This window comes from Coffea arabica, chromosome 1e (genome assembly GCF_036785885.1).
Source record: "Coffea arabica cultivar ET-39 chromosome 1e, Coffea Arabica ET-39 HiFi, whole genome shotgun sequence".
NCBI classification, from domain to species: Eukaryota; Viridiplantae; Streptophyta; class Magnoliopsida; order Gentianales; family Rubiaceae; genus Coffea; species Coffea arabica.
In genome coordinates, this window is record NC_092311.1 from 31,548,038 (window position 1) to 31,562,002 (window position 13,965).

The 13,965-nt window shown below is 35.5% G+C and overlaps 2 protein-coding genes across 6 annotated transcripts; both read left to right on the top strand.

The window, feature by feature from the left end:
• Positions 1-365: 365 nt before the first annotated feature.
• On the top strand, positions 366-6,848 carry LOC113689050 (uncharacterized). Of its 5 annotated transcripts, none has more exons than XM_072054136.1 (6): positions 366-597; positions 1,003-1,715; positions 1,825-2,193; positions 2,425-2,610; positions 5,926-6,011; positions 6,677-6,848. In XM_072054136.1, the coding sequence occupies exons 2-5, from the start codon at positions 1,325-1,327 to the stop codon at positions 5,961-5,963; spliced, it is 984 nt and encodes a 327-aa protein (XP_071910237.1). In that variant the 5' UTR covers positions 366-597; positions 1,003-1,324; the 3' UTR covers positions 5,964-6,011; positions 6,677-6,848. The 5 variants fall into 5 exon arrangements, with proteins under 5 accessions (XP_071910237.1, XP_071910243.1, XP_071910220.1 ...); XM_072054142.1 differs by having other exon boundaries at positions 6,680-6,848; XM_072054119.1 differs by lacking the exon at positions 5,926-6,011.
• Positions 6,849-7,051: 203 nt separating this feature from the next.
• Positions 7,052-9,671, top strand: LOC140016681 (uncharacterized). The gene is made up of 4 exons (XM_072070265.1): positions 7,052-7,148; positions 7,257-8,164; positions 8,293-8,433; positions 8,928-9,671. Exons 1-4 carry the CDS (start codon positions 7,052-7,054, stop codon positions 9,669-9,671), a joined length of 1,890 nt encoding a protein of 629 aa, XP_071926366.1.
• Positions 9,672-13,965: the final 4,294 nt, after the last annotated feature.

Below are 13,965 nucleotides of genomic sequence, written 5' to 3' on the forward strand. Positions count from 1 at the left end.
GCAATTTCTGTTTGTCTTTTTAACTGACTTAAATTGTCTGACCCCAAATTTTATTCTTCAAATTTGAGAACAAATTTGCCCTTATAATTGGAGGGAGCCAACGGGCCCATTTTAAGTAGTTGCTAGTGCTTAATTATATATCATATCATATCATAATCATAACTATATGTAAAGCCCAATGCCTGTTGTGAACAGTATTTTTTAGGCAGGTTTAATTGTAAATATGGGATTTGTGAAGGGTAAAGACTTTGTCCGGTTTCTTTGTTAATTTTGCTTATTAGAGGGGTGATTTGGGAACTTGGCTTTTTTGAATTCCCTGATACATGATTTGAAGCGGTGGCTTTTTTTGAAGCGGTTAGTCAACATTAATTTTACCCTGGGATGCACTGGCCTTTTTTTAAGCGGTTAGTGGACATTAATTTTACCCTCGGGAAAACATTTGGCCAGGTGTCCTTTGCTTGTTTTGCATTGCAATTTGCAAGAGATAATGGGTTGCTCTTGCCTTTGTAATTACAAGTTCCTCTCGTTCATTGTTCCGAATAACAACGGCTAGGCTTTGACTTGCAAGTTCCTCTGGTTCTTTGTTCCCAACAACGGGTAAGCTTTGATGCTTCTCCGATTTTGGCTTTGTTCAATCCTTTGGTTAGTCGCGATTGTTATTCTTTCTTGCTTACAATTCACTGGTATTTATCTGCATGTTAAGAATTGAAGTTTATTAGTTTTTCTTCTTTCCGATGAGTGTCAGCTCAAGTTTTATTGCACCTGTGATTTAGTTGTTCCAGAGGTCTTGCGTTTTGGAGGCAGCTAGGTAGTTGCTTAATATGAGACCCATTATCATTTTTTTTTTTTATTGATTTGGTGATGTATTTATCTTCATACTTTGTAGTTCGTTGCTTACTTTTTATGCATATCACGTATTTGTTTCATTGACAATTGTTAATTCGTGTCTGATATATTATCCTATACTATGCATAGCTGAAATTAGTGCATGTTTAATTGCAGGTATTTGTTTGGAGTCCTGTAAACGTTTTTCCTTGCTCTGCATCTTCTAATATCATGTAAGTTTCTTTCCATCTGTCTGCGTTCTCTTTACCTGTATACTTTTTTTTTTTTTCCTGTATACAATTCTTTTCTTTTTGGTTTTGCATGAAAGTTAATCTTGTTTGCTTCTTATTCATTCAAGTACATTGTGCTGTATTTTACTTGCATAAAATCTGTTGATTTTTCTCCCCTGTTTTATTGGCATGAAAATTATTTTTCTTTTGTCCTCGTTAGTTGAACTATAGTATATAAGTTAAACTATAGTATATTAGTATCACTGAAAATGGGTCGAAGGAGAAAATATGCTACGCTGGAGGAACTTTACAGTGAAAAAAATCGTCGTCGTCGTGAACGATATGCTGCAGCTAAGAAACAAAAGGAGAATGGTCCATTTAATACAACTTGCACTATTGCTGTGAAAGCATTGCGAATGATGGATAATTTAGCCGAGACGAGTACTTCCTCTATGAAGCGTATGCGTATCGATAAACATAATGATGGCACTTCTTTTACGAATACGAGCACAGATGATACAATTGAGAATCCTTTGTCCTCTTCACCTCTTATGAATAAATATGGTTCTCTTGGTTCCCCTACTATTCAAAGCGATGAAGCATTGACTCCTGTTAATATCCATGGAAAAAGCATTGCTAATGTTAACAGCATTCCAATAGGTAATTCTCCTATTCCAATTCAAAACTTAGCTTTGTTTTATCATTGTAAAATTATCTTTTGATTATATAATATATACTTATATAATTACTAATGTAAAATTATGTACAGTGCCAAAGGACAATACAAGTGATTGTAATACATTATCGACTAAAAAGGCTGCTCCATGGCCTAAGACTTCCAGTTCAATCAATAGTTCTTCATCTAAGGATAATGATGTGAAAGTCTCATTCGATGGTCAACGACGAAGAATGTACGCAACACCTGAGGAAGCTCAAAGGGAACGGAATCGTCGTCGTCGTGAATGTTATGCTGTAGCGAAGAAAACAAAGCAAAAATCCTCAGTTGATAATATTTTTACTTTTCCTTTGATCACACCTGAACTACAAGAAGACATTAGAACTAATGCAAATTTTGAAAACAACAATCACGTGCCTTTCAATGATGAATCAGTATCTCATGTCCGCAGTTGTTTCCAAGGTACACTTATTTTTTTCTCTCCTGAACTAGCAATTATCTGTTTGGTTATTTACATGTCATTTTATAATATCCAGTGCATCTTCTTGTATAATTTCTTGCATATCTAATTTCAAGTAAAAGGAAATTTATTTACTCAAATCTTTGTGTGAAGTATTGTTTATATTTTCTTTGCCATTACAATCACTTGTAACTTGGTAGTTTCATTTGTTAATAATTGAAAATAATATACAGGACCTGAGCTTTCTGAAGGCAATACAAATGATTCCAGGATCGAAAATACTATTTCAATGATCAGAACTTATGATTCCACCAAAAATTCTACAACCAGTGAACATGATCAATTAAAGTTTCCTACACCAGAAAGTTTGCTTGGTCCAAATTTTCGAGATGCCTTGTCTTCAACAAGAAACATACCAGGTACTAATCTTTATATGATCGTTCGTTTTGTTCTCTCTTTGAAGTGCATTTGTTTAGATAATTGAATTACAATTTTTTTTGTCTTTTGTTGATTAAAACTATCACTAAGTATTTATCTTAAACTTTATATACATTATCCTGGATTATTACATCAAATTTATGTTTATTGACACTATTGTTATAGGTAGACGTCGTTCTGCAAAGCATGATCCATTGCAAAATATAGCTGTTGAACCTGATGTTTTACCTTCAGTTCCAAATTGTGAATATTGTGATGCTAAGAGATTTCACAAAGAACCACCTAGATTTTGTTGTTCTTCTAGAGAAATTCAATTGCTTTCAACTGAAATGCCTAGAGAATTAATGCTTTTATATCTTGAGGATTCGGATGAGGCTGCTGAATTCTGACGGTGGATTCATAGTTATAATAATATGTTTGCTTTTACTTCACTTGGCATGCACTGTGATCAATCATTAAGTAAAGATTATCATGGAATTTATACATTTAGAGTTCAAGGGCAAATGTACCAGTATATCAATCCATTGGTATCGCCAGAAGGCAAGAAAGCAAAAAACTTACAATTATACTTTTTTGACACTGATCATGAGACAATCAATCGATTATCTATCTCAAGCAGATTTCGAGAAAGCTTGATTACGAAGATTGAAGAGATCTTGAAATTGAATCCATACTCTGCATTTTTCCGTGGTTTACAAAATCTTCCCAATATAGATGATTATAAGAATGTTCTTAACTCAAATCCAGATTTGGCTCAACGAGTGTTCAATCGACCTACAACATCTCAAGTCGGAGTTGTATGGACAGAATCTGAAATTTCTGATCAGATTACCTCGCATCATATCCAAGTATATGGAAAAAATGGTGAAACACAAATTATCAAGCATTATTATGCTTGTTATGATTCACTCCTGTGACGCCCCCGCTTCTCCCAAGGGCGAACCCTAGGGTATCGGCGGGACGCCTGCCTAGCTCGCGCCAGGACTCAAAACACAAAGCTAACAAAATTATATTAAACCAAAAGAGAACTATTTATAATAGGGCTAAGTAGGGTTTTAGGGCTAAGGAGGAAACCCTAATCTCGGTTAAGATTGAAAACCCTAGTTTATGTATTAGTTTGAAATGGTTAGCAAACTCTAGATTAGCAAACCTCTAGTGTTACAATTTATTAGAAAGATTAAGTGGAGTTTTATTTATCGCCCGCCTTTTCTACATTTTCTTTATTAGAAAATTCCCCAGATAATTTTTATTGAGTAAATATAGGTTTTAGATGATTTTTCTAGTATCGGTTAGTTTTTGAGAAATTAAGAACATATATCGGACGTGGGACCCACTAGCGCGGAAAGTTCGGTAAAATTCGGCCAATTAGGTTAAGTTTTGGATATTGGAATTAATTTACCGAGTGTTAAGAGATAAGTAGAGGTTGCAATTTGGATTGATATGAGAGAGACAAGTTAGGTAGGTATTTAATAAAAAGTGACAAGTGTCACCATGTGATTGCTTCATACCTTAAGACCACTATTCATGGTCTTACCAATTGACTAATTAAATCAAAAAACAACCAAAAATTCTTCATTTCTTCTCCCTTGTTGGCCGGCCCTCTCTCTCAAAAAGAAAGGAAGAAACTCTTCAAGTTTTGCTTTCATTTTGCTCCAAATCATCAAAACCAACCATTGAAACTTGAACTTACTCCATAAAACCTCTTCAATTAGTGTTAGTAAGTTGTTTGGTGGAGTGATTTGGAAAGCTAGGAGGACCTCTTGCTCTCTCTCTCTTGTTTTTAAGGTAAGTTGTGAAGAACCACCCTCCTCCCTTAATTGATGCTTAAATCATGCTTAGTGGTAGTATGAGATGCAAGTTTATGGATTATTTCTTGATTTGTGGTTGAAGTGATGAAGTTTTATTATTTTTGGGGATTTTTCTGTTTTAATATGAACATGGTTGTGTGGTTATATATGATGATTGGAAATGATGTTTAAGGACTCTAGAAGGTGGAAAAAGTGGACAATTGCAATCAATTTCTGTTTTGGAAGAAATTTCAGAAAATTAGGTTTTGTGAAGGAACATTTTGCCCGAATTTTTAGCTCCTAATTAGAGGCCGAATTGGCCTTGGCTTAAAACATGAAAGTTGTAGGGAATGACATTTTAGAGGTGTCTACAAAATTTCAGGTCAATCGGCGTAGCGTAGAGTGAGAAAAGTCAAAATTACTATTGCTGTTCTGGTTTTACCCGAATGTAAGAATTGCGCCTGTAATTGATTGTTTTGGTTAGGAATGCTTACGAATTGGTTGTTGAGGCCTTCTGATGAAATGTAGCCCTGTTTCTTAGCTTTCAGCTGGTTTTGGAATTTCTGGATTTGGACTTGGATAGCCTGATTTATGATGTTTCCGCTAGAATGCATTCTGTGAATCTGTTTTTGTGATTCTGGTGTAGTATTTTACATTTTTGACCTAGTGACCCTCGAAACTGGACTGAGGAGCCTTCTTCAACATTGTAGCCTCTTAAGTCCTGAATATATCTGCAAAATTTCCGGTCAAACGGATCTGTGTAGCTCGAGTTATAACCAAAACACTCGCACCTGTTTTGTACCCTGAAATTGTGTACGTTTTGAATTTCAGCTTCTGACCGTGCATTTTTCCGTTTTGATTCCGTATGATCTGGGTGTCAACTCCTTCATAAGAAATGTAGATCTTGGTTTTAGTTTCGAAACGGTATAAAGTGTGTCGAAATCCGAGTTCCGTAGCTTCCGTTATGATCAAAACAAGATTGATCGTTAGAACTGCCTTTGATCTGGATAGTTCTGACGGGTACTTTGCCACTCAACTTTCGTTCTGTTCTGAATGGATTCAGGTCTTGGCCAAAACATCAAAGTTTTAGCCTTATGTCTCAGTTTTCTAATGCCTTTGGAATTTCCTGATTTAGATTTGTGAGCTGGGAGTTATGGTCCAGCAAACATACCCTGTTCGTTACTCTAGAGTGCGAATTTCTGGAACGATTTTCCATACTTTCGACCTATTTCTGTTCAGATCCGGATTTAGGTGTCTTCATGAAAATTGTAGCCCTTCCTCTTTTCTTCGCAATGGTACCTCATGTACCTTGATCCGACACTCCTAGCCTAACTTTTGATCAAAACGGTTTGAGAAGGCAGATTTGGCCATTTCCGTTTGCCGTTCCGCGCGGGCGCGTGCGCCCGTTTTGCCGTTTCCGCACTTGCATGTGCCAATTTTGCCCTTTTGCTTGTTTTAAGTATGTTAGTAGCCGTTTGTGATATATTGTGACACAATCTTCAATTTCAGACGTTGGTGAGTTAGGTGGAGCCGGTGGGGCCTACTAGCTACTCCTCGCGGCACGAATTTCGTACTTTTGCTCTTTTGTTCGTTGTGTAAGTATTCAGGCCGCTCTTATGTGTTAGTTGCTTATGTGTTTCGATATGTATGAAAAGGGTACCTAGGCGAGGGTGTACTTTATCGCACTCGACCTAAACCCTAATTTACGCACACATTTGTATATGGCATATGTATATGAATCATTTTGGAACTAAACCCCTTGAGCTTGTGGCTCGGGGTGACTTTTGAGTAAATTTTGTGAAGTTTGTGAGTTTGGGACCCGATCTCATGACCTAGATGGACTATTCGAGTCGGTTAGGGATTGGTCGAAGTTAGTCCAACCTGGTTTGAGGTCACCAAGTTTGTGAATCCGGTTCACCGATTATGTGAACCAAGTTTGTGACCCGAGCTTGTGAACAAAGCTCAATTTCGTTCGCTCGAGCAAGTTTGTGAGGTGTCTGGCCAGAGAGGGTGATAAGGTGTACGGTGGGAGTACAAGTGAAGTTCTACGGACCATTATGTGTGGTCGACGGAGTGTCGGCATGAGGTCACACATGGCAAACGATCTGGCTTTGGAGCCACCTGTATCCTTATTATGTGATGTTACTTTTCCGCTTTTGCTTTACTCTTACTGTGCAATTGTTAATATGTGAGATTTACGCTTTTGCCCCTGTTTACTTGCTAAGCATATAGCTTACCCCTTTTCTTTTGTTTTCCTTAGCAGGGGCCGACGCGGGGACTTTTGACACATACACTAGTATAGTTAGGTTTGCTTGTAATAGTCGGACAGTTAGGATGTTTGTTTTTGTTTTGGTGATTTGTATAAGAACCCTCCTTAGGGTCTACCTTCTGATGATTGTTATTATAATGTATTAAAGTGGTTTGACTCGATACTTTTGAAGATGTAAATAGAATTTTTGGCGGTTGTATATATTCCTCCTTAGCCCTAAAACCCTACTTAACCACACCGAAATAATGAATAACCCTAATATCAACTTACGAACTGATTGGGGCCTCACAACTCCAATATCCATTAATCTTCGTCAATGGTGAACCTGGATGGCATCCTTCTATTGAACGAGTACATATTGATCGAATGAATCCTCATCAACCAACAACTTGTGCTGGAGAAAATTTATTGGACCCCCATCAATATACAAGTCCTGATCAGTTATTTGAAGCTGAAAAAAAAGGTAACTTAGAATTATTTATTATATATATATTTTAAATGTATAATGAATTGTTTCATCTAGACATAAATTTATATTCTTTATCCTGAACATCTCACTTGAAAAATGCAGGTACTAATTCGAATAACCACAAAAGAACCACTGTTTCTTGTAGAGAGTATTATTGTTATAAACTTCAAATACGACCAAGTGATAAGTCAATGTTACTTCATATCGGCCGATTATTACAACAATTTGTGGTCGACATGTACATAAAGATTGAATCATCCAGACTTGCTTTTCATAGAAATGAGGAGTATCAACACAAATTTCGGACAGAATTATATGAAGGGTTACTCGATAGTCTTTCTCGAGGTGAGGCATCTTCATCAAATGTTGGAAAAAGAATCATCCTTCCAGCTTCATTTATTGGCAGTCCTCGAGACATGCGCCGTCGATATATGGATGCAATGACATTGGTTCAAAGGTACGGAAAACCAGATATTTTTCTCACTATGACATGTAATCAAAATTGGCCTGAAATTAGAAAAGAGTTGGGGTCGACTGATACGATTGATAATAGACTTGATTTAGTTTCAAGAATTTTTCGAGCCAAACTTGAGTTATTGAAACACGAAGTCATCAAGAAACAAATCTTTGGTAAAGTTGCTGCACACACTTATGTTATCGAGTTTCAAAAAAGGGGATTATCACATACACACTTTCTCATCATTTTGAAACAAGGATCAAAAGTATATTCTCCTGATGCTTATGATCGGATCGTATCTGTTGAGTTACCTGATCCTCAACAACAAAAGCATTTATACAGTTTAGTTGTCAAGCATATGCTTCATGGTCCATGTGGTATAATGAATCCTCAATGTCATTGTATGCGAGAACACATTGGCTGTAAAGATCGATATCCAAAGGATTTCACTGAATTGACAATTCATGGACAAAATTCTTATCCTATCTATCATCGAAGCAATAACGGTAGAAAAGTGTTCATCAGAGGTCATCAACTGGACAACCGATGGGTGGTACCTTATAATCCATATCTTTTGGCCAAATTTAACTGTCATATGAATGTGGAAATGTGCTCAACGATTCAGGCAGTTAAATATATATACAAATACATATACAAAGACATGATAAGATTATGTATCAGTTGAGCTCAACAGAAAGAAGCCAAATTATTGATGAAATTAGCAATTATCAAGCAGCACGATGGGTTTCACCACCTGAAGCTATGTGGAGAATTTTCGTCTTCGATTTGAATGTGTTGTATCCTTTGGTCATGAAACTTCAGGTACATTTAGAAAACTTTCAACCTATATCATTTCCTGAAAACCAATCCCTGCACAGTGTAGTAAACAATCTAGCTATAGGCCAAACAATACTTGCTCACTTCTTTGAGATGAATAGAACAGATACTCTTGCTAAAAAACTCGGTTGCCTTTATGTTGAATTCCCCCAATATTTTGTATGGTCTCAAAAGTATAGAATATGGCAGCCACGAAAAAATGTGAAGTTGTCGGAAGGATTTTAACTGTTCATCCCAGTGAAGGTGATCGGTACTACCTCAGAATGTTATTGATGCATATTCGGAAGCCAACTTCCTTCAAAAATCTTCGAACTATAAATGGATGAATATATGCTACTTTCAAGGAAGCCGCTGAAAAATTAGGCCTTCTCAGTGTTAATAATAATGCTGACACATGTATGGATGAGGCTATTCTCTATCAAATGCCAGCATCTTTGCGACAGTTATTTGCGATTATTTTGGTCCACTGTCATCCTTAGAATGCAAGAGAGTTATGGCTGAAGTACGAAGATTACTTATCAGAAGATATTAAGCTTAACAAATCACTTTCCCAAGAAGCAGCTCAGTTCAAGGTTTTACAACAGATTGACAAATACTTGCTATTAATGGGCAAGAGCCTTGGTGACTTTCACTTAACTGACATATCCCTTCAAACTTTTACTCTTGAACGGGAAACAATAGAGATTGAAGCTGAGAGAAATATTATTGTCTCCAAGGAAGATCTTTCTACTATTGACCAGCTCAATCAAGAACAAAAAATTGCATATCATAAGATACTAAGCTCTGTCTATGATACTACCTCGACGGCTTTCTTTGTTGATGGTCCTGGTGGAACCGGCAAGACTTTTTTATATAGAGCTTTGCTAGCTAAGATACGCTCTCTAAAACACATTGCTTTGGCAACGGCAACTTCAGGAGTAGCTGCGTCTATATTGCTTGGAGGACGGACTGCTCATTCACGCGTCAAAATTCCTCTTAATGATGATGAAGGAAAAACCTGCAACATTAGTAAGCAAAGCAGCATTGCACAGCTTATCAAGGATGCTAAATTGATCATTTGGGACGAAGCAACGATGGCTAAAAGAAAGGCAATAGAAAGATTTGATCAATTGCTACAAGATATAATGAGTAATAAAGAAGTATTTAGTGGCAAAACAGTTATTTTTGGAGGCGACTTCCGTCAAACACTGCCTGTTATCGTCAAAGGGAAAAAAATGATATGATTGATGCTAGCTTAGTAAAGTCTCATCTTTGGAATCATTTAGAAAAAATCCATCTGACAGAGAATATGCGTGCACGCCTTGATCCTGATTTTAGCTCATATCTATTGAGAGTGGGAAATGGTACAGAAATTACAACAAATCAAGATGAGATTAAGATCCCACCTGGAATAAATGTTCCTTTTATTGATGATGCTTCATCTATCACTACTTTAACAGATATGGTATTTGAAGATCTTTACAATATGGCTGCAGATAATACTTCCAATCAATAAGGCTATTCTAACGACCCGAAATGATTTTGTTCATGAAATCAATGATCTCTTAATTGACAAATTTTCAGGGGATGAAAAGTGCTATCTTAGTTTCGACCAACCTTTAGAATCATCAGGGTAGATTCAAAATGAAGATTTCCTACATACATTAATGCCGAAAGGTCTCCCACCTCATCAGTTGAAACTGAAAAAGAATTGTCTCGTCATGCTTCTCAGAAATATAAATCCTACAGAGGGCCTTTCAAATGGAACTTGCTTAATTTGCAGGGAGTTTGGTAACAATGTTATTCAAGCAGAGATAGCATTTGGTTCCTTTGCTAAAAAAATTGTTTTTATCCCTCGAATCCCTTTAGAATCTCCTACAGATGATTTTTCTTCAATTCCATTTAAAAGAACGCAGTTTCCTCTAAGATTGTGTTTTGCTATGACTACAAACAAAGCACAAGGACAAACATTAGATTATGTTGGTCTCTATTTAAAAGAACCTGTTTTTTCACATGGACAGCTTTATGTGGCTTTATCTAGAGCAAAAACAGCAACAAATGTCCAAGTCTTGATTCGACCACTTCATTTTTTTTGCAAAACAACTGATAAAACAAGAAATATTGTATACAAAGAAATTTTGTCATTGGTTTCAAATAGGTAACTCTACATGAGCTAGAAACTTGATGCATGTGATTTATGTAACTGCTGACATTTATTTTGCAATTATTTTTCTCTCTGTTCTCTACTTTTACATTCATAATTTCAATAACCATAAGGTAGTGTTTCATGTTTCGACTTTTTCTTCCCTATTTTGCTATGCTTCCATAGTTTTGTATGACTTATGCTATAAAATTTCATTCCCTTATTTTTTGTTCAAGCACTTTTATGTTACTTTTTATTTTCCTCATGAAATAGTATTTATTGATTTGTCCATTGCAGTTCTATGGAAGCAAGGTGTATTCCAATATCTGAACTCAAACCAAAAATGAGAAATTGGATTACAAAGCTTATAGTCATTGAAAAAAGCTTAGTTCGCTACTCAAAAAAAACTGGTGCTCCATACCAAAGACTGGTCTTTGCAGATGTCATGGTAAGAATAGTTTCATTATAATCTTTACTCAAAAACAAATATCTTAGCAATGCATATATTTTCACTAATAAATTGTCTCCCTTAAATATGACAGGAAAATACTATTCAAGGAAGCATTTATAGACAAGATATCGATGCATTGGATCCAACTCTCATACTCTATTCAACATACTATATTGGAGGAGCCGAGATCGATCCAGTGTCCAATGATGCTTTTCACCTTGCTGCATCGCCTAATCAATTAACACTCAGCAAAAGGACATTTATCCAACTTGTTCCTCAACAAAACATCATCGCTACCCGTAGCTACTATAATTTCACACCTTTTGTCGATATCCATAGACACCTAAATGATGCCAATGCTACAATAAGTAATTTTACATATTCATTTTTCTGTACTTATCAAACCTTATTTTACTTATTTGTTATTGATTTGATCATTTCTTTGTCCTAGCTCTCTTATGTGCTGTTGTTGTCCATGCATTACCACCACGACAGATTCGAAAAAGCGAAGGACATGGCACCATTCAGGAATTTGTCATCGTGAATGAAGAGCAAGTCACTAAAACATAATCCATACTTATATTTATGACATTATGCTTATTTTTCATGATTTCATGTTCAAACCTTAAACAGGCAACGGCCAATCATTTTCACTATTTGGGATGAACTCTTACATCCGGAGGCCACACACTTGATGAGCATGATACATGAACAACCAATAATTCTCATTTCTAGAGCGAGAGCCAGTACTAACAATAGTTTTTATTCTATACTCTTAATTTACACTTAACTCTATTTTACCTTATAGACACTTTTTGCTAATTAACTTACAAAGTAATTTCTCTTGCAGCACTCTCTGTTGGAACGCAAACAACTTGTATTATCTTGCATAATCCTGCCAACCCATAAGCAAACCTGCTGAGACAATGGTAATAAAATTTCCCTTAAAATTCTTTTATACAGGCTTTAGACCCATTAAACTTACACTTATCTAACCCACTTATGATCTGAATTTGAGTAATTCTGCCCATGCTTCACAGGACCAAAGCAAATAGAAATTACATAGAAAAAGTTATACATGAAAGACTTTATGACAAAAATCATCAACCAGTTCAGCCTCCAGAAGAATCGCAGCTCCGTCGACTTGAATACATCGATGCTTCTGTCCAGATGGTATTATTAATATTTCACTCAAATATTTTTCTATTAAATCATATATTTTACTAATTTAAGTCATTATAAACAGCCCAATACGCAAACAAAACCTTTTTGGGTCAAGACAGAGATCAGAATACCTACCACTAATCAAAGCTTATATGTTATGACTTGTCCTACACCAAATTGTAATCAAGAAATAAAAGCTCCAGCAAATACTGAGTTTCAATGTCACAAATGCAAAGCCACAATTATAAAATCAGTGCCCAGGTAATTATAGTTTAGATTTACTCACAACTAGCTATATTTTATGATTTTTAATACATATTTTACATATTGACATAGGCTCAAATTCGAGATTCATCTTTTCGATTGAAGTACTATCATAACTGCCTTAATTAGTGATAAACATGCAAGTACTGTTCTAAACATGCCAGCTGATGAAGTCATCTTACTAGAACAACAGGTATATATATACCCTTTATTCTACTCCATGTGGATTTTTTTTATATTGCATTGATGAATTTTAAAAACATTAATGGAAAAATTATTGTCAATTGACATGTCAAATTTTGCTTACATTTTTTAGTTTAACTTGTGAGTATTGAATTTCTTCGGTTTCTCATTGTTGCAAAAATTATTCAATGCTTTCATAAGACATAAATAGATAGTTTTTTGTTCAAAATTTGTTTCATTTTCATGATGCAAAATCTTACCATCATTACAAAATCAGATCTGGTTAATATCGATGGGCACGAATCGTATGAATCGAATACAGAGAAGTTTAGGATGTATGCAAATGAATCGTATGAATCTTAAACCTTGTTACATATACACACAAATTGAGAAGTTTAGGATGTATGCAAATGACAGGGTTATCAGGTTGACCATACAACTCATTGCACGAGTCTTGATCACTGGAAAATATGCAGAGTAAGATAATTTTGGAATAGTGAAACTATCTATTGTGTAGTAAGGGAAAAATGTGCTGCTCACCTAGATTTGCTTAGAATGTTGTGTGATGTTTTGTTATCCTTCCTTTGGATGAAAAGCAACTATTTAGTAACTTGATTCCACAATTTAGATTTCTTTTGTTGGTTGCCCCTAGCAGAATTATGATGTTTTTTGCATGTAAGGAGTCTGAATTAATTTTCTTGAACAACTGTAAAGACATAGTACTCAAAACCAAATGAATTGCCATGCTTATGTCCAATTCAAAGCTACAAGCAAGTCTACCACTTTTCATTGCTGAAGTAAGTGACCATGATAAAGTACAGGAAAAGCACAAAAAGCGCTAAGCGAAGAACAAGCCTGGCGCTATTTTAGCTTTGCTTTTCTTAAAAGCCATTGGATCTCTTTTTGTCTTATATTGACCCTTGGTCAGTGAACAGTGGGATTAGTTCATTGGGCTCAGAGGATAAGTTATTATAATTAGACAAAAGCCTCGGATGACTTGATTAATGAAGTGTAGGAGCTTAATAGTTGTACTCATTAATGCTGCTTTAGACTATTGATTCTTGAGGCATATCTAATTTTTTTGCTGCACTTGTATTATGGTGCATATGTTATCTGTTATGGTATTTCACTTTATACATATAGTCTTTGATGAACTTATTTTCTCTGTTTATGCTAGAATCTGTTATTCAGCATGCATTGTTAATTAAATACAGTCAAGACATATTATTACCTACAGCAAGTCTAATCTTCTTTCATGCATATCTGTATATTCATGTTGTTTAAGCGACAGTAAAATTGCAATAATTTTAAATTTATACTAACTAACTGACAT